We start from the raw sequence: 27,761 nt of genomic DNA on the forward strand, positions 1-27,761 counted from the left end.
TGCCTGAGACAGCCCTCACCCCACTTTGTCCGTTCACATATTTGATCTGTGAGTTTTTATTGCAATTTTTTTGGGACCTCTGTAGTGTATATCTGGGTCTGCACTGGAAATTCTGTAGATATGAAGAAGTGGGTCTGTCCCATGAAAGCTCATCACCTAATAAATCACGTTGTTAGTCTTTAAAGTGCTACATGACTGCTCTTTTGTTAGAATACAGACTAACACAGTTATCCCTGTAATTTTTCTGCTGTACTGTGATTGTAGCCTAAGTATGTCCTTTAACCACTTAGAGTGGATTCCTTCCAAAACAAGTATTTTGTATAGGAAAGGGAATAAAATTTAAAGTACTGCAAATCTACAAAATCATATAATACAACAATTACTCAACGTTAGAAAGAGGAATAACTTAAATGAAAACAGTAATCCCAAAGGCCACAAAATAAAAATGTAGATAGTTTAAACTCCTTTGACTTGGAATGGGGGACATCCAGAGCACATTGTGCATCCCAGGAGGTATGACTCTCCTGAACAGGACAGAAAGCAGGAAGGCTAGAAAATTAAAAACAAACAATTCAAAGGCTATTTGAGCCAAAAAGGCATCCTACCAAGGCAGGAAATCTCACCATGGCAAATCCAATAGAAAGGAGCATCAGTTATGGCTGTTGACATCAAAGATGGAAACTGGGTGCGAGCTTGACTCTTTTGATGTAAAAGCTTGTCTCTCTGGCTGTTTGTCTTAGGTATTTATGTGGTCCTCGCTACCACTGTTTTGCGTACTTGACAATCTGTAATGTATTCATCCTTGGATAACTCCTGTGAAATCAGGTTATGTTGTTCATTTCCATTTTACAGATTAAACACAGACACTAAGTGCCTTGTCCAAGGTTGTGTAGGAAGTCTGTGGCAGAGCAGAAGTGTCTTTTTTTTTTTTTTTTTTTTTTTTTTGTGATAACATTATGGGAGCAATCAGCGGGGGTAAGACATGCTCTTTTGGTGTGAAAATAGTTACACAGGAATGCTGAGATTCATTGAAACTCAAGAACAAATTGATTCTTAGTAGAGAATATATTCAGATGGGTTGTTTGTTTTTGAGATTAGTGGGAAGGGAAGAGGGGAGTCTATGACTATGTCTATACTTACCAGGAATGTTGATGGCTGCTATGCAATTTTAGGTACACTATTTGCATACCTAAAATTGATTTTGCATCCATGGACGTTTGTCCCTGTCTTATCTGCGAATGTCAACAGGAGCACTCCTGTGCCTTGGAAGCTCAAACCTAAGCGTTCAATCTTCCATGACTAGTGTAGACCTAGCCTTTGATTAAATAAATCCCAGTGTAACTTCACAGCCTGATGCCATACAGGGGAGGTAAAGAAAAGGAATGCTTGTAGACAAAACTAACATATGTACCATGTAACTTCTTGAACTGGGCAGTTATTTACAAAGGGTGATACTGTGCGTATCGAATCAGCAGACTGGTAGTTTAGGGCAGATAATGAGTAGAGGAGACGGGGTACAATCTGCATCTGTGGGACTGCTGTGTTTCCTTAACTGTCTGGCTGGGGTTGTCTCTCACAAAGTTAGATCAGTGACAAGCATCAAAACGCATCCAGGCACTTTGATCCTCAGCTTTCAATGTGTGGAGCCACACACCCAGCTAAATTGCGTGAATATTCTGAGCCTCTCGTGAATCATACTGTGAGAGGCACCAGCAGATCACTACAGCTCCTAGTTTTGCACCCCAGAAATATACCATCTTACATTGCTCAAAATTCCCTTGCATACTGCAAAGTCACTAATAAGTTTGCCACTTCTTTAAAGGAAAGTAGACATGCACCAGCCTTTGTAATCTGAGCTGAGATTCCCCAGCACTTCAACTTTCAGTGATACTTCATAAGTTCACACACAATGATAGTGTGCACGATCCAACAGGATATTAATGTTTATGAAATCTAGACTTAAATGAAACCTCACAAGCCATACGTAGTACAAAATATATAGTCATATGACACTGATGAAGATGGGTGCTCCAGGATGCTATTTTGAGGGACAGCGTGCCACAGATGGGTTTAAAATATAATATAGCATTGTGCAATTTTCTAGAGAAATCAGTGTGATAAAGCAGGGTCATGCAAGGACAATGTTAAGGCAACGTTGACCGCCTTTGGCAACAAAACAGCGCGTACACACTGCGATGTGATGTTCGTTTGTCAGCGAAAATGTCCAATTTTGGCAAAAAAACAAACAAACTTCCACCTCTCTGAGAGACACTTTTTTCTTTACCCCTCCCTTTATTATCCAAAGAGAGCCATTGTACACATTGCTCCTCATTGTGTTGACAGAACTGGCTTCCTCCTGTAAACCACAATGCCTGCCCTGATCTTTCTGCTCAGTATTTTAATCAGTGCTGCCCTGCAAACTTGCACACTCCTCTTTCAAAGCTCTGGGAGATATCTGACAGCTGTGTGCTGCTTCATTTGGGGAACAGCTGGCAACCCATCAGAATGCTGCTGCTCTGGCCAGCACTGGGAACACATTGGCAGGCAGACTGCTGCTGCTGCTGCTGGGGGAGGGGGCAAACAGCTGTTGTTGTGAGCAGTACCTGAGTTACCTTGGAAAAGGGTTCTTGAAAAGCTTGGTTGGTGCCATCTACTGACTTTTGGTACCACGTGTGTTGAGGGGTCTTTCAGAGCAATGCTTCACTTCTCTCTTCCTTCATGTTCTTCTGGGGGATGTTTAAGTGTCTTGCCTGAGACATCCACCACCCTCACTTACGGTGCTGTTCCCAGCAGCTGAGGAGACCACAGAAGAACTCAGAGGGAATTCCAAAGCTCTGCCCTCCCACGATGCTGCACTGTGGGAAACATACCCACAGCACATTGCTCATGCTGTCGATTGATGGGGTCCCAGTATGGACATAACCTATCGACAGAAGAAGCAAGTGTGAATTGCGTATGGCAACTTTTGTTTTGTTGACTGTAGGGTGTTGACTTAAATTGTGTTGACACAACTTGCCAGTGTAGATCTAACCCTATAAGAATGTAAAAACTATAATCTCGCCTAACTTTATTACAGTGTGACTGGAACAACAAATGTGTGAAAGTGACGGTTGTGAGAGTTTGAGGTTTCTTTTTAATACAGTTCATACCTCAATTTCTTCTCTGGATCAAATCCTAGGAAGTAAGCCAAGTAAGATAAAGAAAAGCCAAGAGAGAAGGCCCCTAACAATCATTTTATGATTAGAATGGAAATACAGCAAGGAGTGGGAGTGAGAGCGCTAGCATCATTCTGTCTTGAGCATGGCTGATGATGTAGTTGGAAATGCCCTAAGGCAGAGAGATTTACTCCTGTGCTCTTTCCTTGTCTGCCTGGATGATAATTTAGCCTTCTGTATGGAAAGGTACAAAAGGGAGAACTGAAAAATTCTTTGCCAGAGGGATGTTTCATTTTCATCCTTTTGGTTTTAGTTTGTGCTTCTGACTTTTCTGCTGAATGTTGAATAGCTGCCTTGTTTGATGCGGAGTTCCTGTCATGGTTTTATGCTGGTAGGAAGAGTGGTGAACAAACTGTACTTTTCATGCACCCTGTTAGAGGTGACAGCATTTTGCTGATGAATGAGAAGCTTCCAGCCTCATTTCCCAAGAGTTCAGACAGAAGCCAAGTTTTGTCATCAGAAGGACAGAGCATAAGTATTTCCTTTAATAAGAAACTTGAAATCTTGATGTCTCTGAGCACAGCCCATCACGGTTAGACCAGTTATAACTCAAGGACTTTGCCATTCAAATGTCCTGTGGAATGAAGGAGTGAGGAGGTCAGTGCTGAAGAGCACTCTCTGTATGTGTGACCAAACAGGAACCTGACCCCTTGGTGTGTTACGCTATCGGACACTGTGTGATAGGAAATTCAGTTGGAGACAGCCTCCATTGTTTTTCCCTTCCCTTTTTCTCCCTCCCCAGCAGATGGCTCAGAGTTTAGCAATTTAGCGCAGGCATGTAGATCCTGTAATGCTTCCTGTTTTGTAGCAGATAAGTTTTCATTGGAACATGCAGGTACTGCATCTGCACCAGACCCTGGTGACAGCTGAAGCTGATTTCCAGATCTCTGCATGACATGAACTATCTTGCCTCTGTTCTTGCATCCACCTCCTGATTTTTTTCCTCTTCTGGTGCCCTATAACTGGGAAGTAATAACTGTACTTTGGAGCTCATTACAATGACACAAAAAGTCCTATAAATGGTTGAGACTTTATACCCACAAATCCATATTCTCCAACATTGCCTATTCCTGCCCAGACAAGTGGATTATTTCCTCCTAACAAAGACATGGACAAGAACAATTGGAACTGTGCTAGTATCTTTAATAGAGGCCAGCCAGATCACATAACTGTTGATTTCTGTCTCTAGACAGCTAGCAGGGATGGCCTACAGGTCAGGAAGATTGGGACTGCTTGCCTAAACTGACTGAAGGAGAAGAGGAAGATGATGGTTTTGACTGAACAGGAGTGTTGAAGGGGTCGGCTGGAGATGAAGGACAGCGATAAAAGGGACAGGAAGCACATGAGGGAAGAGCAGTAGAAACAGCCCAATCTCTAGCCAGCCCCGTGTGATCTAATGGTTGGAAAGTGAAGTTACACAAGTACGGACTGGGAAGAAGGTGGAAATTTTTGCAGTGAATATCTAACCATTGGAACAATTTAGCAAGTGGCATGGTGGATTCTCTATCACTGTCAATTTTTAAGTCAACATTGCCTGTTTTTCTGAAAGATAAATGCTAGGAATTGTTTTGTGGATGTTTATATGTCCAGTGTTATACAAGGAAGTCAGACTAACTGATCACAGTGGTCCTTTCTGACCTGAGAATCTATTACTGTCCTCCCTGCAGTATCAGAAGAATCAGAAATTTGATACCTGTGCATCAAGTATAAATTTAAATTAGGTTCTTGTGTAAAGGATTGCTTAAGTTAGCATACTTTTTTAATTTCCTTGCCAGCATTGGTGAGAGTTACTCAATCTCAGACACTCTTAAAAACTCTCACTAGGAAGCAGTCAGTGTGCTGTTAAGCAGAAACCTGCTGTGTACAATATTAACTTGTTTCATAGAAACTCTCACTTTTAAATTCCAATATTTCTACAGTAACAATATGAATAGGTATGAAATGCTAGGCAGGTGGGGGGGGGGGGGGCGAGAGGAGAGGATTTGGGTTTCCTCACCTTTCTGTTTCTTCAGCTCAGATAGTTAATGATCTTTATTAAATGTAACAATTCTCTAAGTTTTCCTGCTTACCAACAGCCCATAAGAATCTGGCTGTAAATCAAGGTGGAAGCGGTTTCACCTCTTCTGATTTTTAATAAGAAAAGAGCTGTGTGTTTGTAAATTGCAAATTGGAGTTTGACTTGAAAGTTACAAGTGTATGTGTGTGTGCCCACCAAAGAGTTTAGTATGTTTTCTTTAGCAGTTAAGTGTGGGCTGCCAATTAGAGAGCAAGCTGAATGGAGATTTGTCACAAAACAGGGTCTCTCTTTATGATTTATGAACATTAAGTGGTAGTATCTAGACATGCGATTGGCAGCCCTGAGGTCACAAGCACTTTATCCATTGACTGGATACAGTGCTGGGAGGTACCATGTGATCTTTTTCCTGCACTATCCCACCAACGTATCTTAAACTTGTTTAAAAGAGATAATTGTTTGTGGTGAGGCAGAGTGAGGTTTGCAATGGAGCACATACCCACTGCTTTTAGAACAACTATTTTCATGATATCTCTTAAATGGTAACAGATTAGTGTGTTCACCTCTTAACTGCAGAATTGGTAGTTTCAGCCCCTGACCCGCCAGGAACACAGCTGACTTTTCCAGCATGTTTGGATACTGCAGTGGTGGAGGCAGTGGAAGAAATTAAGTGGAAGATGGCACAGAGAGAATGATTTTCAGTTGACAGGAGAGGACCAGATTTGGACTAGCCATAGTAGTTCAGATTAGAGAGAATATGGTTTTCTAGTGAATAACCCACACTGAGGTTAGGGTATACCCTCCTGCCCCCCCCCCCAAAAAAAAAAAAAAAAAAGTCCTCCTTAACTTGGGTTAGCTAAAATGCATTAGTTAACTTTCAGGTTAAAACAGCAGTGAAACATGGTAATTCTTGAGGTCCGTTAGTTTGGAGGCAATAGGAGACTCTCAAACTTCTGGGTATGGTCCAGCCACTAGAGCAGTGATTTTCTGCTTATTGTCCTTTTAAGCTCCTTAAATGTGGTGTGCAAAGGTCGCACACACTGTATATGTACTATTTGTATGGCTCTGAGGATGTCTTATGGGCTGCAGCAGTGTGCAGATTGGGCTATAAGTATCTCTTCACTACAGGAAGACAAAGCCACATTGTGGTGGACCATTTGTACACCATGCTACCAGTAACTTACCAAAGGTCTTCTGTCAAGAAGCTAAGAAGCTAGCCAGCTGTGCTCTTGTCAGGCTAGCTGTGTTCATTTTGTTTGGATTTTCTTCTTTCTGTCCTATCAGTTAAACTTATAATTTAGAATAAATAGAATTGGATCTGATGTCTGCTAAAGGGGCACCATCAAAGATACTGTTTCTCTTTGGAAGATATTTTACGTGTTGGTGTAATAGATATCCCAGGACTATGTTAAAGGAATTTATGGGGGAGGAAGGCACCTCTTTTTTTCCCTCCATTCTTTATTTCTTGCTATTCTTCTTTGTTTATTTGAATGTGCTATATCCTGTTCTCCCATGTACAGCGAGTTAGTTTCTGCAGTTTGTGTGGGCCTGTCACTCAGCAAGAGAGAGAGAGAAAAAAGATTAGTTAGTGAGGGAAGACTAGGAAAATGTGACTGTAAACACAGCAATGAGAAGGGGTATTTGGGCAGTACTTGAAACTGTTAACTAATCTTCCACTTAAAAAAAAAAGCAGACTGCATTTCAGGATTTTGAACCTGGAATTTGGTGCATCTGTCTAAGGAGGCATGAACATAGGAAACATTGAAGCAAGTGTGAAGAAACAACATGGACACATAGCCAAAGGAGTAGTTGCAACTTCCCACTCCAAATAGCAGCATAAAGAATGTGGGTGTAGGGAAAGGCAAATTTTGGGGGGGGGGGGGGGGGGGCGTTTCAAGAGTTGGTTATACCTAAGCTTCCAAGTACAGTAATCCCTTGATTTATGCAGAGTTTTTGTCCTGGGCAAGCTCCACATAAATTAAATTTCACATAATTTGGGGGGAAGGGGTTGGGGAGATCCCCAGCATTTCCCTGGCTGGGGGATCAGGCAGCTGGGGGAAGTGTGGGGTGGTGCGGGGCAGCCATGCAGTCCTCGGCTTGTCCCAGCTGTGGGGGACACGTAGCTGCTTGCACTGCAGTTGGGAGAAACTGTGCCAAAGCAGCTGTCTGTGCGCAGGGCTTCCCATCTGGGGGAGGTGGGAGGGGTTCGATTTGCACTTAACTCGCGTTAATGTGAGTTAGGCACGAATCAAAATTGTGCTTCTCAAGGGTTTACTGTAAGCTCATTATTCAGACCTATATTGGTTTGTGCCTCTGGTGATCTTTTCCTCTTGGCACTCCTTTATTAATGGAAGGGAGGAATGCAAGCTCAAGAACATGAAATTTGGAACACGAGAATGTGCAACTTTGATCTTTTCACCCACCCCCTCTAGCCTTTCCTTTTAGGAAACAGTTCTCAAATGGATGCTTGATCACATGCGTTCTTGAGTATATTTCTCTGTTACATAGTACAGCCATAATATGTGGCATAAATTATACTGGTGCTTAAGAACCATGTGTGCTGCCTCAAAAAATGAGGGAGAAGGAGAAGACTAAATTAATGGCATATATTTGTGAGTGCCTATTTTACTTTATCGGGGGGTAGCCATGTTAGTCTGTATCTGCAAAAACAGCAAGAAGTCCTGTGGTACCTTCTAGATTAACAGATATTTTGGAGCATACATTTTCATGGGCAAAGACCTGCTTTATCAGAAGCCATGTGTTACCTTATTACTTCTGTGAAACCCTTTCCTGACAGAAGGAGATCAAAATATATTGAATTCCAACAGGTCAAATTCTTCTCTATTATTCTTGTAAGGTCTGTGCAGATCAAGGCTGAAATCCTGGCCCATTGAAGTTAGTGCAAATCTGCCATTGACTTTTATAGGATTTCTTTCCCAATGTCTCTTGTTTACTGAATGTCCAAGTCCAGTTAAGTTCATGGTTTAATTTATGTGTATGCATGTATCTGAAGGAAGGATTTGACCTTCATGATGTATATCAATAATCACATGCCAAGAAAAACATGAAATCCTAATTAAAAAGCTCTGAGCTTGGCTGATTTGTGGTAATATATTCTGTCATGCCTATCAGTACACATACATACAGGGCAAAATCATGAAATTGTTGTAAATTCCAGTGGTGGTCATAAGTAATCAGCTAATTGAAGTAATGAAAAACCCAAAAGTTAGGTGGATCAAATTGTATATTAACGTTCCTGAAGCAAGAACTCCAGCAGAATTGTACATACTGTTTATACATAAACATTCTGACAGGTAAGTACCTTTGAATTCATCCTTTGAAGGTAAGAACTCATCATTTAGCTCCTGGGAAATAAAGTTTCAGACTGAGCAATTTTTTTATAATTGGAAGACAGATAATTTCATCCTTCTATAAGTAGCACTTATTTTTGCAAGATAGAACACTGAGTGCTCCACTTTGTATCAGTTCAGATTTCACTACATGGAATCTACAAGATGTTGGACACAAGGTTGTTAAGAATCTTCTATATTTTTTAAAATGGAGAGTGTTGGGATTTATATGTACAAAATTTTATTAATTTTTTCTCCTAAATCCAGGTGATGGTTTTTGTCTCCTCACCCGCATCTGCTCCAGCCAAGTATTTTGATGCTTTGCACCACTTCTCTCTGAGTCGTCCTTTTTTCTTTTTTTAAAGCATTGCCAGCCACCCAGCATTCATGAGCCACTCTAACTCATGAGGGTGGAATTTTGATCAGCTGAAACAGAAATGCATTTCCTTATCATTACAAAGGATCCTAATGAGTTTGAGAGAAATTAAAAGGAATGTGAAATACATTTGCACTTGCTCTCCTTTCAGCCATCTCTCACTTCACCCAATTACAATTTTTATCATGTAATAAAGAATTGTACAGATTGCCTGCTGATGATCAGGCTTTGTTTAAATGTATAGTGGATGCTCTCTGGATTTGCTTACAGCTTTGTCTCATCAGTGTGTCTTTTTGTTGAATGGGAAGTGCATGTGGAAACCAGACACTCTTTGCTGTCAGCTGCGAAAAGAGAGGTGATTAGAATGATGAAAGCATGTCTCTGACTATGTGTTCACCAGCTGGAACCCCCATTTTGAGAATTATTGCCGAGACATTAGGAATCCATCACAGAGTGCAGGAGCACATTCCCAAGCATCTACCCTGGTTGGTATCTGAAAACATTACTGAGACTCTCATCTTTAGGAATCTGAAAGATCTAATTGTGGTTCAGATATAAACTTCCTTAAGGGTCAGGGTCAGGGTCAGGGGCTGGAGCCAGAGATCAGCCCACCTCAAATAAATGAATAAATTTCGTTTGATGGCTCTACCACTGAATGTGGAAGTCAGTACAGTATGGTTATTCCACCTCTTCACATCTCTTGTTAATATCTCAGGTTTCCTTGGTGTATGTGTTTTTTTTTTTTTTTTTTTTTTGAAGCTGTTACTATAGTTTGAGCAGCCCTCTTCCAAATGATTTTACTGAATAATTTTAGCTGTAGTCTCCTCCTCCTCCTCCTTCAAACTGCACTGACTCCTGTGTATTGCAGAATTTTTGAGGACCAAACAACTTTCTGTATTCTGCCCAATCCATTTCTTGCCTGACTTGGCAACAAAACTGCCAGTTCTTTCAGCATTTTTGACATAGCTACTACCAGTAGAAGTATCAGAAAACTTAGAAACCTTTTCCTCTGCTCGTTCTAAACCAAATTTGGATATAAACTCTGACTTAAAGCAACCAAGGTTTAGATTGTTTTTCTGACCTCAGATCCCTAATTTGCTGATCCTTTCTGGTGTTATGATTTTAAGGAATATGAATAAATGCTCTTTTATGTCAGAAATTGAAGCCAGTGAATTGAGAATCTCAGCATCATGTTATGTTTACTAAGAATTTTCTCCACGAAATTATATTTCCCTATAACTTGCTGTGCTTCCTCAGAGCTGTAATCCTCCTGTGTTACACATTTTCAGTTCAACTTTTCTTCTCTGCTAATCTCAGGATTTGTTCTGCTGCCGTTCCTAATCCACAAGAGTATTTGTGACCTCAGAAGAAACCTTTGGCAAGAAGCTTTTTTGGATTTGGGTGACACAGATTACTCTGGCTAGAGTGCTCAGATTCAGCACTGAGTCTGAACAAGTCTGAAGCACTTATCCGCTTGCCCACCAGAAACAGCTTGCTGCATTCATCCCAGGTTTCTAATGGCAAATTAAGCTCTCAATTTGATATGGTGACAGGAGCAGTTGTATCTACATACCTACGGGAAAGACTCTATAAAATACTTCCTGCCAGCACCAAAGCCTTGTATATAAAAACACAAGACAAATTAAGTGTTACATAATTTTTTTGGTAAAGGATTTAGCTAGGCTTTATCTTGGAGCAATAGTTTAGCAGCATGACTCCTAGCAGATAGTGAATTCACTGAAAGGAGACCTGTGGTCGGAAACGCACTGTGTGGAAAGCTTTTAAATGGTGACCTAAACGGTTTTTTAAAAAGCTTACTAAGGGTATGCTTATGGCGTATACCTGGCCCTTTGAGGCCTCCGCTAAGGCCATGCAGTCCAACCACACTCCACACCAGGAAAAAGTGTGGGAGGAGGGCCCTCCAATCTTGCGTAGTTCTTATGATATGGGAACAAAAAATAACTTTTCCTTATTCACTTATTCCATACGTATCATGTTTTTATAGATCTCTATCATCTCCCCCCTTAGTCTCCTCTTTTCTAAGATGAAGTCTTTTTAATCTCTGTTTAACCCCAGTCTTCATAATCTCTTTTCATATGGCACCCCTAATCATTTTTGTTGCCCTTTTCTGAACCTTTTCCAATGCCAGTGTATCTTTTTTTGAGATGAGATGACCGTATCTGAATACAGTATTCAAGATGTGGGCATATCCTGGGCTTACATAGTCAATAAGATATTTTTTCTGTTGGTCTCTATCCCTTTGTGGTGATTCCTATCATTCTGTTTGCTTTTTTGACTGCCGATGCCCACTAAATGAATGTTTTCAGAGAACTATCCACAATGTCTCCAGGATTTCTCTCTTGATAGGTTATGGCTAAATTAGTCCTCATCATTTTGTGCATATAGTTGGGATTACTTTTTCCAATGTGCATTACTTTGCATTTCATTAAAAAAAATCATTTGCCATTTTGGTGCCTAATCACCTAGTTTTGTGAGATCCTTTTGAAGCTCTTCATGGTCTACTTTGTTCTTAACTATCTTGAGCAGTGTAGTATCATCGTCATGTTTACCCTTTTCTCCAGGTCATTTCTAAATATGTTGAATAGGATTGGTCCCAGTACAGCACCTGGGGGGCTGCCACTACTTACCAGTGTCCATTCTGAAAACTGACCATTTATTCCTACTCTTAATTTCCTGTCTTTTAACTGGTTATCAGTCCATTAGAAGACCTTCCCTCTTATCCCATGACAACTTTCTTTAGAGTATTTGCTGAAGCACCTTGTCAAAGGCTTCCTGGAAATCTAAGTACAGTATGTGAAATGGATCCCCTTTGGTCACATGCTATTTGACCCCCTCTCAAAAAAACTCTAGTAAGGCAGGACTACCCTTTACAGAAACCATGTTGACTTTTTCCCCCAACAAATTATGTTCATCTATGTGTTTGACAGTTCTATTCCTTGATGTAGTTTCAATTTATTTGTCCATTATGATATTATACTTTACCACTTTGTAATTGCCAGGATCTCCTCTAGAGACATTTTAAATATTGTCATCACATTAGCTTTCTTCCAGTCATTAGGTAAGACATGAAAGAACTGTCTGATAGCCCACTGAAGGGGGCAGTAGGAATGCTTTTGGTAGACAAAACCATGGAAACATGGACAAGGCATCCTCTACTGGTATGAATTAGTAGAAGCTGTGTCCTATGATTAATGTGTATTTTGCGGCAGGTCTTCCTAACAGTGCTCTTTCATCTGCAAAATTCCAGTGATGTCAGGTTCTATATTTTAGTTATTTGTACAGGACTTTGAAATGTGTGTTACAGCACAGATGGGGGCTGCATGTACTGTCCTTCCTAACTGTTATAAGGGTGCTACTGGAAACTAGACTGGGTAAAGCCCTAATAGAAAGGATAGGCTTGTCGTCCCAATAAGTCATCACTGTCTTGAATTTCCTTCAGGCTATTAAGAATGAAACAGTGGTATTTTCAAGCTGCATTTCTTTCCCATGGGGGAAGGTTTCGTTTGATGGCTGGTGTCACTGTTTTGGTCGATGCAGAGATGCTCATTCCTCTAGTTAGGTGGTCTGGAATGGGAGAGGGTGTGAAGAGGAGGGGGAAGTCTCTGCACCATAGCAGATTTCCTTTCTCAGACCTCTGCTAATGCAGCAGAACTTTAATGGAGAATGGCACAAATTAATTCAGCACCATGGAAGGGGGCGGGGGGAATGACAGGAATAAAAAGAATCCTATTTGTGAACTCTTCACTCCTTTTCCTTACCCTCTGCTGTGGTTTGGTTTGTGTTTGCCCTTTGCAATGGGATTAGGCTGGTGCTCCTATCACAAAGAGAGGCTTATATTCAGCCAGTTTTCACTCCCTGCCCTTTGGCTCCATCATCAGTGGGAACAAGTGCAGAATAGTTGAGTTAGCTTTGCATGAGGACGACAGAGCATTTTGGCAGGGTTAGAGGGACCATGAGAGTTAGTTGTTTAACTGCTTTAAAGAAACATGACGGAGTGTGCGTGTGGTATTAATTTTGATGGAATAAATGGGCCCAAAGCTGTTAATATGAGCCAGTCAAGGTTCTGTCCAGCATCAGACATATTTATATAAGGTTTGGGGCTTGGCAAAGAGGGACCTCATCCTGCTTAATACCATGGTAAGCTCAATTAGAGTTTAACCTTTCATTAAAGGTATAGAAAAAGAAGAGAAATACAGTAAAATCCCAGTTATCTGAGTCTTGGTTATCCAACATTTTGTTTTATTGGGGCACCCAGGGCACTGTCGGATAAGATGGAATGTTGGATTACTGGGGTTGGATAATCTTCTCCCAGCCCTGCAGCAACCAGGAAATGGCTCCTGGCAGCCCACTCCACCCCCCGTATCCTTCCTCCAACTATCTGACACTTTTGGTTATCCAGCGATTGGTCGGTCCTGATTGTGTGTGGTTACCGTGGTTTTATTGTAGTTAAAACAGTTGAAATGTTAAGTATGAAGCTGGGTTTAATTTTGACTCCCCTTGTTCACTTTCTCTGTATCCGGGAGAATGTTTAGAAAGAACCCACCCTCCACCTGACCCCCGGGTGTCTTGGACTGGACTAAAGATAGTAAATAGTTGTCCTGCTGGTGGAAAGAAAAAAGGCTAGTTGAGATGGGCTGGAGCTGCTGCTGCTGCTGTTCAAGCCCCATCTCGTCTAGAAAGAAAAATAAGACAAACACAGACAAGAAGGGAAAGAAACGAACAGCAAAGATATTAAATACCGCTTTTGTCTTTGATGCTGACTGCTACTTGTAGCCCTGCTGCCTGGGAAAACTATAGCATTGCACATGCTGAGATTGTGCAACTTGGATTAGCCTAGAGCTATTTAGGGCATTTGCTCTTAGCCTCTTTTCCCTGATCCCAAACCAAGTGCAGTGTTGCAGAGAACAAAGTCTTCGCTGGCTAGGCCAGACTCTTAGGCAGAAGGCAAGTGGAGGAGGAGAGAAAAGAGGAGAAATAACCTGGAGAAGGAAAAGAAATATGTGGTGTGTAGGTGCATATCATGAAGTGTGACACTTAGTGGTATTTGGGATTTAGCTGAAGCAGGTGAAGGTGCCCACATCACTGGAGTGTCTCTCTCTCTTGTGGTCTGGTTAAGCGATGTCCCAGGATCAGGGCAATAAAGGCCAAACAGTGTCATGGGAGATCCTGGGGTCCCTGCAGATGATGATGTGTCCGCCATGAGACGCTTGCTCCTTTTAGTTCTGTTTTTGCACTCTGCCAGCATCTAATTCCTGCTTCCTGAAGTCACCTTCTCAGCACTCCAAAAAGGAGTGCTGGGTATAATAGTTCATTATTTTGTCCAAGTAGGCATAATTACTCGCATACTGGTTTTGGTCCATCAGTTTACAGCCCTACACTTCTCTTCTATGCCATGTGGAATCTGAACACCTTCCCTGAATTATGTCAGTAGGATTTTTTGTTTGGCTTAATTTAATCTTTGTCTCCCTTTTGCACCCTTTCCAATTAATATATGTTGTAGCAAATTGTGATGCTTTATGAATTTGCACTTTCTTCTTCTGATCATTAATGTAAAATTGCAGGCCCAGTTATTACACCTGTGTGTATGCATGCATTCCCTATTCCCCACCCCCAGACAATTAAAAATGACCAGTCTGTGGTCAACCACATGAGCTAATATCTTCCTCGTGTTTCCTCTAGGATATCTTTCTCTACCGTTGCCCTCCCATGCAGTGACTGTTATTAGTAATGTCACTTGGTGGCAACTGAAACTCACTTTGTGGCTTGTGGGTGATACCACTTGTCCCAGCTAATGAAGGCTTATGGATTGTTGCTGTCACATCCGTGCATAACTGAAAGGGGAATACACTGGAAGAGGGTTCTGCAACCTGCAGTGTGGCTCTTTAAGGACTTCTTTGTGGCTCACAACACTATAATTGCAAAGTGAAAATAAACCCTCCTGATTTATTTTTTGAAAATGGTGAACGTCTAAAAGCCCAAAAAAGGAACCGCTCATTTCTAAGTAACAAACAATATAAGATCTCAACCTGTTGGAGAAGAGGCATAAATCAATGGTTTGAGTGTTGGCCTGCTAAACCCAAGGTTGTGAGCTCAGTCCTTGAGGGGACCATTTAGGGATCTGGGGCAAATAATTAGAAAAAGGGAGGTGGGGATGGCTCTTGGCCCTGCCAAGAGGACAGAGGACTGGACTCAATGACCTTCCAAGGTCCCTTCCGGCTCTATGAGATGTGTATCTCCATATTGAATAACTCCTCCCCAGCTGCCTCCAGAGAGAGAAGGTTCAGGAATGAAAGTCAGGAAGACACTGGCACAAACACACGTAAAGTATCAAAACAAAAAGCAGTCAAGTAGCACTTCAAAGACTAGCAAAATAGTTTATTAGGTGAGCTTTCGTGAGACAGACCCACTTCTTCAGACCATAGCCAGACCCGAAGAGACTCAATGTTTAAGACACAGAGAACCAAAAACAGTAAGCAAGGAGGACAAATCAGAAAAAGATAATCAAGGTGAGCAAATCAGAGAGTGGAGGGGTGGGGGGGAAGATCAAGAATTAGATTGAGCTAAGTATGCTGATTTGTCCTCCTTGCTTACAGTCTTTTTGGTTCTCTGTGTCTTAAATATTAAGTCTCTGTTCTGGTCTGGGTATGGTCTGAAGAAGTGGGTCTGTCCCACGAAAGCTCACCTAATAAACTATTTTGCTAGTCTTTAAAGGGCTACTTGACTGCTTTTTGTTTTGATAGTGTATAGACTAGCACGGCTTTACTCTGTTACTATCCACACATGTAAAGTGTGAGGAAATAGAATGTGAAAAGGTTTGTGAACATTCTGCAGTAGACACACCACCATTGCTGAGCTGGTCTGTTTACTGTGCTTCCATCTCTCTGAAATGCCTGTTATACTAAAGAAGTAGGAGGAACACAAGGACTTTCCCACTCTGCTCAGATAGCTTAAACTAGAGTCACTCCCAAACAGTCTTGTCAGGAGCCTTTTGTTCTGGTTGAGTTTTCTTTGCAAATAAAATCACTAAGCATCTCCTTCACAGATGTGTTAGCTATAGTGGGTCTTTTGTATTTTTCTTTTACTTCTGGCAGTGGGTCTTATAGCACTTTCAGCTTAGGGGAGACATCAAGGCTAACTTTCATGAGTGACTTCTGCCTGTTCCTCTCCCACTCCGACCTGTCTAAAGAAGGTTTTCCAAGCTCTCTTCTCCAGAGCTGGTGGTCTCTCCAGTGCACACCTACATGCTAGCTCTCAGCTCCTCGAGGTTTTAGAATGTACAAATGAAACAGCTCATTACTGTGTCTGATGACTCACATCACTGGTACACTCAAGGCTAAACACTGTGAAGTAAGAGGATATGCTCATTTCAAAGAGGTCATAAAACAAAGGGCAATGAAAGACACAGAGTAGAAAGTTGCCCAGGAGAGGAGAAAGGAGGCTAACACTCTGAAAGCCTGGAGTTTGTGGACTGTGATTGGCTGACTTCTCAAACCTGAACTGAATTCCAAACATTTCTGGATCCTAATTAACCAATTAGTAGATGGTAGATGTACAGTAGATGTGCTTTGGGAAAGCCATATACATACATACATACATACAGCCTGTGGAATTGGTAAACAAAGGGCCAACTCAGTCTGGTGCTGTACTTTATATTCAGTGGAAGGAGCATTCATCTACAGTACCAGCACAAATTTGAATTCTGCTCTTCTGGAAATCTGAGTGGGTATATCTTATCCCCCAGTCCCTCACCACTGGAGTGGAGAGTAAAATGGACAAACCCTTCTTTGCCTTTGAACACATTTAGCATATGTCTGTTTCACTAGCATTCAGGAGAGCATCAAAAGTGCCACAGAGCTTGTCATGGAGGAACATCCTCATATCCCCTTAATCAAAGAGGCCAGAGTGACACTGTTTTCATCTCCACTACATTTCTTTGAAGAATGGAAGATTCACCCATTACTCACAGGCTTTCCCTGCTCATGATAGACTGTCCTTGGGTAAAGGTCACAAGATCAGATTGTCACCACTAAATGTGAGGTCAAGTTCAAAAACTCAGTCCAGCATTCTAGCTAGAAGAGTGTTTCCATCTCAAGATTGGTAACCAGATGTTTCCGCAATGGGCGTATTAAGCTGTGTATAGAGAGAATCACTTGAGGAGGAAGATGAGGGTAAATGGAATAGATGAAGGTAGGGAGTAAGGACCAAAAAGGATACAGGGACAGAAGTGCAGACATGATCTGTCCATTGTTAAGAGAATGGGATGGTATTAAGACTTCATTTGATACAAATGATAATCCATAGTATTTCCAAAGAAGAGCTTTAAGCGACAAATCCAACAGAGCCTCACTGTGAAAAATTGTGTATTGTTGTGTGTATCAGGAGCGTTAAAAAAAGTGAAACGATTAGATTTTTAACTATTTAGAAAAGTAGCATTTCTGCTTTTGTGGAATCTTTCATTTTCAGCAGATGTGTCTTTTGAGTAACCAGGTACAGATTTTCACTTGAGGGTATGACTTTATTTTTGAACATAGTGTGTGTGGTTCCAGGTGGGGCCAGTAGAAATTCATGGACTTTCACCAGCTCTTTGTATTGTCCGCAGAATACAGAAAAATCAAAGTTCTGCAGGAAAAGATAATTTCCAATAAATAAAATGTATCTCCCTTTTCCCTTGCCCCTTTCATTTCTCCAGTAGCTTGACCGCATATGACGGGATATACTGCCATTGTGCGCTAAGTGGGCTCTCTAGTTTGAGGCCTAGCTTGTGTTGAAGGAGCGAGGTTGTATGCAGATTTTAGTGGGGAAGTATGGTTTATCTCTAGTAGTTATTGCTTTCTTCAGTACATGGATTTGTAACGCCTTGGAAACAAGGCTTTGGTATTTGGCATTTACTACACTTCAGAGACAGCTCTCTCTCTCTCTCTCTCTCTCTCTCTCTGCATGTCTCTCATTCACTTACCTAATTTTGCTGGTTGGTTGAAGCAATCAGGTGAAATTAACATATTCAAATAAAATTCCCCACCCTCAAATAGAGGGCCCAGCAAACAGGTAAATGGGCTGTAGTTGCAACCTAAAAATTTTCATGGTGATGATGGTAAATCTTTCCTCTTACTTTTGTTACCATGGCATTGACTCTACTTGAAAACAGACCTTTGGATGATCATGTCAAATGCAAGCAGTAGTTGGAGAAGAATGCTGAAAAGAACAGGAAGTAAGGGGGGGTTTCAGACTCCAGCTGACAAGCATTAACTCATTATTTATCTCAGTAGAGACCACCAGAAATTTCATGACTACCTTTTGTCTGATTTGTGACTGCAGCTGATAGTCCTCTTGCAAAGGCTTTGTTTTTTCAAGGACTTTTTTATTCCAGTTTACACAGGAAGGTGGAATTATTCCAAGTCCTGAACAGTTCAGAAATGTTTACCTTCCACAGATTTCACTAGAAGACAGAGTTTACTTTTTCAGATCGTTGATCCTCTGGTTCACATAATCTTGGATGAAACTACAGATTGTGGTTCATATGTACTTCTTACGCTTCACCCTTAAAGAGCCAGTTAAAGTAACCTAGTACGCACTGAATGTCTGGACTATTAGGATGCTGAATTTGGTATTTTTGGTGTGATTTCTGAGAGCACTTCCTTTGTACAGGAATACATTCAGGGTGTGTCTACCCGGGCACAAATCTTTTGAAATAGCCATACTAATGGCCATTTCAAAGATTACTAATGAGGCGCTGAATAGTCAGTTCAGTGCCACATTAGTAATCTTCGAAATATGGCTATTTCGAGGATTTGTGCCCATGCAGACACAGCCTCAGATTGCTCATTTATGGGTATGTGTCCTAATGCCATCTTTCTGACTTGTGTCCTTTGTTTTAGTTCTGAAAACATGCCCATCCTTACTTGATGGCACAAATTACTCTCATAGGGTGCATCTACACTTGCATTCCTCTTTCAAAAGAGGTATGCAAATGAGGGAAGTAAAAAATGCAGATGAGCTTCTTTTGAAAGAAGAAAACCAGTGTAGAGTCTGCTCTTTCGAAAGTGAGCTCCATCTTCGAAAGAATCCTGCTTCCTGTTAAATAAAGGGAAGAAGGATTCTTTTGAAGGTGACGTTTACTTTCAAAATAACAGCATCTACACTGGTTTTCTTCTTTCGAAAGAAGCTTTTGAAATAAGAACATGCAAATGAGGTGTAAATATGCACCTCATTTGCATTTTGATTACCCTTATTTGCATATCCCTTTCAAAAGAGGAATGAAAGTGTAGACACACCCCTAGTGAAAGTGCTCAAAATGCATGTCTGACCCTTAAAGGCTCATTTCTGTTCTTTGGTCACGGCTGGTACTGAGGGGTGGAGAATATGTTTTTGTTTTCTGATTGTCCTCACAGCTCCAGCCAGCCTGGCCCACCTGTTTGCTTCTCTCTTATTGTTTTCCTGTCTAGATCATCTGAAGATGCATTGGTTTAGATTTTTGCACCTCTGTAGAGAGTAGAGGTTTCAGACTTAATTGAAGAGACCCTTTTATCATTTTTGACATAAAAAAGGAAACATAGACCTCTATGGAAAAAGTCAGTCTGGAACAGTATGATGTCATTGTCTCCTTTGTCACCTTAGTCCTTATTTTTAATAGTAATTGTTGTTGTTCTAGCTCCAAAGTGTCTACTGCTTTTGGAGAAAATTATAGCTGATCATTGAACATGGATCCTGGACTAAGTAGAATTTCATGTAATTTTGGCCCACAGCCTGCAAACAGTTACAGTTGTGCTTAACTGTACAACTCTAACTGGTGTTGCTGTTCTTTTTGCAGTTTCACAAGCTACAGTTGTTACATGTGCTTAAAGACAATAGCGATTGGTAGAAACAGGTTGCACAGGCCATGTCTTTGGACATGTGACTAACCTGTGATGATGACAGCCTGACGTATATCTCCTATATGATTTATACACTATAGTCACATAGACATTTCTGAAAATTCTGTTCCATAGGCATCCAGCGAGGACCATAACTTGAGTGCTGCTGCTGCTTGTGGTTGTTCAGCAAAGACCAAAGCACAACATGGTGAACATGTTTCTTTTAAAAGTATCAATAAATGTCATCACTTTGTTTTATATATCGATAGTGGTACGTGTGTGTGTATGTACAATGATTTGAGGAAGGGATGTGAATGAGGAGAGGACATGTGCTCGTTCCCTAGCTCAGAAAGGACTAGGTGAATGGCTTCATGATCTTTGGATAAAAGGTGTCACATGTTGGCTTGTCTGCTGATGCAATATATAGATATAGGATTTAACCTGTTACTACAGAAACTTCTGTGCAAAGTGCAGCTTTCTACAAAATAGATACTTTCCATGCATGGATTTTAATTTCATCCATGGATGAAATTAGAGTAATGACCTGTTCAATACCAAGAGCAATATCCAGAGTAACACACCACACTTTGGGGAAATACTTTTGATACTGAGAACTGACAAGGGGAAGCTGGGGGCAGACTTCGATTTTGGGTGTATTAATATAAGTTTCTTTTTTGTTTGACTTCCTCCAGCTCGACCTTACCAAACCAATTGAAGATCAGGGCCCGTTGGACGTGATCATACACAAACTGACAGATGTCATCCTTGAAGCAGACCAAAATGATAGTCAGTCGTTGGAGCTGGTTTACAGGTTCCAGGTGAGAGTCATTTTTCCTAGACCTTTAGTATTTAAGGTGGAGGCAAAAGCAGAGAAGGAGGCTCTGCTCTTAGTGTTGCCAATTCAGTCCTTTTCTGTAGAGTAGAGACACTTCACTGAAACATCTTCCTGTGTGCTGCTGCCGACCCACTGAAAGCTCTGGGAAAGAAGGCTTTATGGAGCTGGACTGGCTGCTGTAGTTCTGGGTATATTTTACACTGTGGAGATAAACAGTGCAATGACGAGTTCCCCCCAGCATTTTCTTTTCATCATCCTAGAAACGTTGCTACAATCTCCAAAGAGGAGAGTGTTCCTGTTTGGGTTTTCCCCAGATCCCTGAAGACAGCCTTGTCACAAGAAACACCATTAAACAATTTATAATACTTGTGTTCTGCGTGTCAGTTTTCACCCACTTCAGGAGGGTTCACACATATCCTTAGTTGGCTTGTCCCCAGATTTTCTCTCCTCAGAAAACGCTTGCACACTCTATCTGCCTAGATTTATGATCCACACAATAGCAGAGTTGTTGCAAATTTTTTTGTAGTGATCCATCTCTCGTTGAGGAGACTTTTATTTATTTCTCCCCTGGAAGTTTACAGTATAGTTCAGATATGCAGCAAGGCCATGCAGATACATTAGTGATGAAAATAGTATCCAGAGGGCAGGTTTTTCCAAAAAACTCCTCCCATCAGTAATGTGAACATGGTTGAGTTCACAGCTTTAAAAGGAATTATTTCTAGCTGGTGACTTTGAGCAGTGAAACATCTTTTTGCTTCAAAAAGAGAAGCAATGTTCTCCGTGGCATCACAAGAAACTGTTGTGTATGCTGTTGACATCAGCTTTAAAACCACACAACTTTGGTAGCTTTGCACTCCTAGGAAAGGATATTCTGCTCTGCTCAATGAGTTACAATATCTTTCCCCTTCTCTTGACTTGGTCAGACTCTTATGCGAAATAACTATTTAGATTTACAAGGGACAGACCCCGAGTTCTGATTTGTTGGGGGGAGAAGATTAAATATTTATCACAGAGGAGGAGGGATGTCCATAACCTGTAGCATTTGGAAATTAGGGAAGTTACTGAGAGGAGATTTGGAGGTGGGGGAGATGTCGGATATCTCTGTGGCACCCATGCAGCACTGGACTTTCTCAGATATCAGCTCATTCAGTTCTCACATCTGTGTGAGGGAATATTATCCCTACTTTACAGAGGGGGAAACGGACGTCTAGACTGTTTGAAATGTGTAAAAGGCCACTCACTGAATTGGTTGGACCTGGGCTTGGAATTCACAAAATCCTGTTTCTCAGTCCCATGCTTATATGTCATGCTGCTTCTCAATACACTAAATATTACACATTGTAAAACAGGCTGGCTCATCCGTTAGTCTCAAGAGAATATCTTCTGGCTGAACTCTGCAGGAGACTCAACAGAGTGATGTATGGATTCAGCAATCTGCGATTAAGGAGTTGCAAAATAGTGGTTGGGTTTCTCTTCCTCTTCAGCATATACACAGGCCACCTCAAACTGCAGAGCCAGAAGTTCAACCAAAAGACAATTATTTAAAGATAACTAATTGTTGAGGACTCTCTAGTTGTTAGAAAAGATAGCGCATGCATGCCTTTTGTAATTCGTAAGGCAGAGGGAAGGTTTCCAGTGTGTTAGGTACCAGCAGAGATCTTCATTGGCTAAAGTATATGAAACTAAGCAGGTTTTATGTAAACATCCACAGACATATACATATATATAAAAGATGGAGAGATTTTGATGCATTATTTTCTTCACTGATTTATTTAAAAATAGATATAAATACTGCAGTTTAGTTTTATACCTTATTTCCTTTGGAGGAAAGTAGTGGTTGACCACGATATTAAATTGAGATACTGTCTTGCACCTCCTGGTTCCCTTATTTCTGCTGCTGAAAGTGTGTCTCTAACACAGACTATTCTTTTTCGAGACCACCAATATGAAAGTCCGTTAAATAAGGGAAACCCATTCCAAATAATATCTGAAATCCAGTTTTTTATCTTATTCAACCAGAAACAAGAGTAATGATCTTGTACACAAGGTTGATTTTTTTTTTGTTTATGTATTTTGTGTGTTTATTTTACAGCTTAGGTCTTAAATAAGACAGATACTAATTGTTGGGTTTTGGAAAGCAGGTCACCATGAATATTAATATGGATAATCTTTTCTTAATGCTGGTGCCCAAATGCCAACATTAACGATCCGGTTTCAAATAAACAAAGGACTATGCATGCTGTTCATAATGTGAATACTGAGAAGTTAACAAGGTGTTATCTTCTATATGTGGCTTACATGATGCAGTGATGGTGTTGGGATGAAGTGACAACTTCAAGTTGAAGCCGTTGCACTAGTTGATTTGTTACACGCTTTGTGGTGCTTTTAACATTGTTCTGTTGTAACTTGTTACGTCATTTTTGCCATTGGAATAATTTTTTTTAAAATCCCTCTCTTGCCCCTTCTGCTGTTGACCATGTAAATGTTTTTCTGGGAGAATGGCACTGGAAGTAATATCACTCATCTACTCAGAATACAGCTAATTTTTTATCATTTTCAGAATGTAAACTGTGGGTTCAGACTTCAGCTCCATAACCAGTTCCTTGCTACCTCTTGATCTCATTGCTTGACCCCATGTTTTAAAATACCACTGCTCACTTACCCTGCTTCCATCACTTTTTTACCTCCTTGTTTGGCTTGGTGACAGACTTACATGTTGTTCAGACTACACTACAGCTTTTACTGTGCTGGCGACTGGCTTGTATATACAAGCTAGATTACTTTGTGGATAGCTTAATAAATTAGGGCTGTGTGCTGTTTTAAATTAATGTTTATTCATAATACAGCTAAGTACCAATAGGTATATTGCTCTTGTCATAGTACAGTAACTGGGGATACATACATACGTACATTTTGTATGTATGTATGTATGTATATTATATATATAAAGAGAGCTGCCTGACTTCACTTTTGTAGTAGTTAAGAGATGGTTGCATTCAGAGCCTGTTTTCTGCTGTTGTGTGCTGCTGGGACCTTCTATTTATATATCAGCAATCAGCTGCCTGTTATTCATGGGAGCACTTTATGATCTCCTTATTTCATTCCTAAATGACTAAACTGTTAAATTACAACCTTGAGCAAAGTTCTCAACTCAGAACTGTGTGTCTGCATGAGGGAGCTTTCTTTCTTTTTCTTCTCCTTTAACTTTTCTTTCCTGATACACATTTGGACCATTAATTATACAGGGCCTGTCATCAGTGTTCTCGCTAATTGTTCCCACCTTGAGTGGAATGATTTTTCTTATGTGTACCAGTGTGAAGATGATGTGCAATACATCACTTCCATATTGGTGCATGTTGCACAATTTATGTGGCAGGAGTGGAGCCAAGAGATGCTGAATATGGAAGGGGGCACAGGGCTGCAGCAGAGGTTTGCATTGCAAGAGTGTGGGGGCTCTGGCTGGTGGTACAGGTTCTAGGGTGGGCCTGGGGAGGAGGGTTTTGGATGCAGGAGTGGGACTCCAGGTTTGCAGAGGAGTTCTGGGCTGTGGTTTAGGGTGGAGGAAGGGGTACAGGCTCTGGACTGGGGGCTTTGGGGTACAGGAGGGAGCTCAGGGCTGCTAAGGGCTCAAGATGGGGCAGGGCATTGAGGCTTAGGCTTACCCAAGTGCCTCCTTGTTGGAGATGGTGAGAAGGTTGGTGGTGACATCTCAATGCTGTGACTGGCATGGAGGGACTCCTCCCTGTGGACCCCAGCAGCTTCTGGGCTCTCCCTGCTGCCACCCTAGGCCCCTACACAGGAAGCTTAGGGGGAAATTTACCCTATGATTACTGCAAAGTGCTCAGTATTAAATATCTTATAGCCTAGTTAAGTCCTTTGTAAAACGTGAGAGCAACTCACCATGAAACATTCAAAAGAAACCCACGAACAAGGTATACTGTTCCCCCAGGTTATTCTGCAGCACTTGCTATCTGTACATTTGGAATGCTACTTACCCACCATTTTACCTCTCTTCCGTGGTCCACATGATCTCAGACATTTCTCTAGAGGTTAGGGCAAAGAGGAGCCCTTACTGCTCTCTGTAGTGTTTGTTGGTTGACATATCCCCCAGCTTCCCCTCACCCCCATATGTGCTCTCAAGGGCTTCTTTGCAGTGCCCCTTACTGACTTGGCTGTAACATCATGCAGAATATAAAGTAATGCGTAACCAAATCACTGACTGTAACTGAAGATACATTTGAGTCATGATTACCAGTGTGTAGATGTGAGGACACCATCAGTGATCATAAGAAGACACATGCGAAGTACCAATGAAGCACTGGCTGAGTGCTGTAGAACTTAACCTCAGGTTCTTATTTGTGGGACTTGCATCATGATGAACCGTTCCTGTGCTGCACGGACTCCTGGTGCTCTTCCTTTTCATTAGTTGTTTTCACTGCCTGTCTACAACAACACTGCAGTGTTCTGATGGGCCAGAGAGCAAAATGACAGTCTAACCTTAGTGTTCTTACTTAATTTCAATTTATATCTGGGGACCAGAACAAACATAACCCAGAGATTACATAACATAACTGGAAATTAGGGCTTCTGGGTTCTACTGCTAGATCTGCCTCTGTATTGCTGTGTGGTGTTGCTGTTGCTGCCTCTCTATGCCTCCATTTACTCATCTGTAAAATGTGTTTAATATTTACATCACTGCTACTGAGGTTTAGTTGATTGTAAAGTGCTTTGAAATCTTATAAGCAGCACCATGGAATGGCAAAGCACTATTGTGATCATTATTAAATTAGTCTAAAATAGTCTGATGATAAATCTGATGTAATTTACCATAATCTGAATTAGGATTGTCAAATGTTATTGAAAGAAATTTTGTACTCCCTTATCTGAGGAATATGCCAGCACCACAGTCAGTTACGCCCTTTACTCACCAGCTGACACAACCACAAATGGGACTTGTTAACTCAGGCTACATATAGTTAGAAAATGCTCTCATTTTCCAGACCAGATGTTAGAGACTGAGGGACATATCAGTCAGCACCTTGTTCGGTCAGATGAAGTATAAATCCACAAACTGCTAGCTTCCTGTGTCGGGATTTAATGTACAAAATTAGTAGAAAGAGTTAATTGCCAAAACTGAATGAAAAGTACGGTATAAATATTGAATATCTTTGTACTGTGCAGAACCAGACTGACAAGAGTGAGCAGCCAAGGCATGCAGTCAGTTTGTTTGCTGGACTAGCATCTCTACAGTTTAAACCCTAGTTTAAGTCCTTGGTGGTGTCCTGGTCCCCTTGTGCACCTCACCTAACTACCAAAGAGGTTTGCTCTGTTCACAATGATTAACTGACTCTGAAAGTGTTCCAGGAGACTTTTTTCCAGGCCAGGACAGAGGTGCACTGACCCAGCTACGAGTGGAAACTTGTGAAATGTTTGGCTTTACTTACTGCCTTTGAGGCCTTCATTTTTAAGAGTATTAAATTTAACCACAAATAACAACAATGGTGAAAAATTCCAAAAATGTCTGACAGGAACTCATGCGCTCTCCTTTTCCCCTGTCATTATTTCTTGATCATTTAGGAAAGTTAGTGTCACCTAATAAAGTTTCTCTTTTTGATTACATGTGCCTCCTGCAAAGCAGTGTGACCTAGTCAGTATGGTCCTGGACTGAAACTCCAGTTTTTGAGGCTTGGCTACTACTTTGCTGGGTGACCTTGGGCAAGTCAACTTTTCATAGATCGTAAGGCCAGATGTAACCTCTGTGATCATCTAGTCTGACCTGGGTCATAGGGCCGCCCTGAATTAATCCCTGTTTGAATTGTAACTTGTCCTTCAGAAAAAAAATCCAATCTTGAAAAACTAACAGTGATGGGGAATCCACTACAATCCTTGTTATGGTGTTCCAGTGGTTAATTACCTCCACTAGTAAAAGCTGCACCTTGTTTTTAGTCTGACTTTGTTTCACTTCAGCTTGGATCCTCATATCTTTTTTTCTGGTCAGTTGACAGCCTGTTTTGTATCAAATTTCTGTTCACCATGTAGGTAACTGTATAGACTGATCAAGTCACTCTTTAACCTTCTCTGTGTTAAACTAAACAGATTGTGCTCCTTGGGTCTATCATTATAAGGCATGTTTCCTAGTCCTCTAATCACTTCCCTTCCCATAGTAACAGAGAGTAAGCCGTGCTAGTCTATACACTATCAAAAGAAAAAGAAGTCAAGTAGCACTTTAAAGACTAGCAAAATAGTTTATTAGGTGAGCTTTCGTGGGACAGACCCACTTCTTCAGACCATAGCCAGACCAGAACAGACTCAATATTTAAGACCCAGAGAACCAAAAACAGTAAGCAAGGAGGACAAATCAGAAAAAGATAATCAAGGTGAGCAAATCAGAGAGTGGAGGGGTGGGGGGGGAGATCAAGAATTAGATTGTGTGTAGACGAGCCCCTATAGTGACTCAGAAAGTTCACATCCCAATTTAAATCTAAATTTAAATTGGGATGTGAACTTTCTGAGTCACTATAGGGGCTCGTCTGCATACTTAATCTAATTCTTGATCTCCCCCCCCCCACCCCTCCACTCTCTGATTTGTTCACCTTGATTATCTTTTTCTGATTTGTCCTAAATATAGAGTCTGTTCTGGTCTGGCTGTGGTCTGAAGAAGTGGGTCTGTCCCACGAAAGCTCACCTGATAAACTATTTTGCTAGTCTTTAAAGTGCTACTTGACTGCTTTCCCTTCCCATGCGTTTTTTCCCCACCTGTAAAATGAGAGTAAGGATACAGAGACCTCTTTGAGATCTGTAATGAATGGCAGGGTAAGGCTTCATGTTCAAAGCCAACTCTGTTTCCATTGGCTCTACTGGCAGGCCGACTCACCCTACTTCCCTTGCTTTCCTGGGGCCTCTCTAGGACTCACTGTCTGTGGTTTTACCTTACAGGTAAGACAATTAGGGTTAGGTCTTAGGAGTTAACTACTGAGAAGATTTTAGTTATCTGAGTTTCTGGAATGCCCAGAAAAGTGTTACCCCTCTCCTGCACCCGTTCAGCACAAGATCTATGGGTGGTTTATGTAAAACTGGAAGACGTACCCTGTGTTGCTCAG

The 27,761-nt window shown here is 41.2% G+C and overlaps 1 protein-coding gene across 2 annotated transcripts in view; it reads left to right on the top strand.

Moving 5' to 3' along the window:
• The window catches only part of ITPK1 (inositol-tetrakisphosphate 1-kinase), a 199,042-nt gene that overhangs the window by 92,465 nt on the left and 78,816 nt on the right, over positions 1 to 27,761 (top strand). Inside the window, exons 1-2 of one of the 2 annotated variants that reach the window (XM_074996598.1) lie at positions 19,968 to 20,034; positions 20,519 to 20,644. In XM_074996598.1, the coding sequence (XP_074852699.1) occupies positions 20,032 to 20,034; positions 20,519 to 20,644 (129 nt within the window). In that variant the 5' untranslated portion in view covers positions 19,968 to 20,031. Of the gene's footprint in view, positions 1 to 19,967; positions 20,035 to 20,518; positions 20,645 to 27,761 lie in introns of those variants that run through there. The other variant, XM_074996597.1, reaches the window with a different exon arrangement.

The sequence above is a fragment of the Carettochelys insculpta genome, chromosome 6 (assembly GCF_033958435.1).
Source record: "Carettochelys insculpta isolate YL-2023 chromosome 6, ASM3395843v1, whole genome shotgun sequence".
NCBI lineage: Eukaryota > Metazoa > Chordata > Testudines > Carettochelyidae > Carettochelys > Carettochelys insculpta.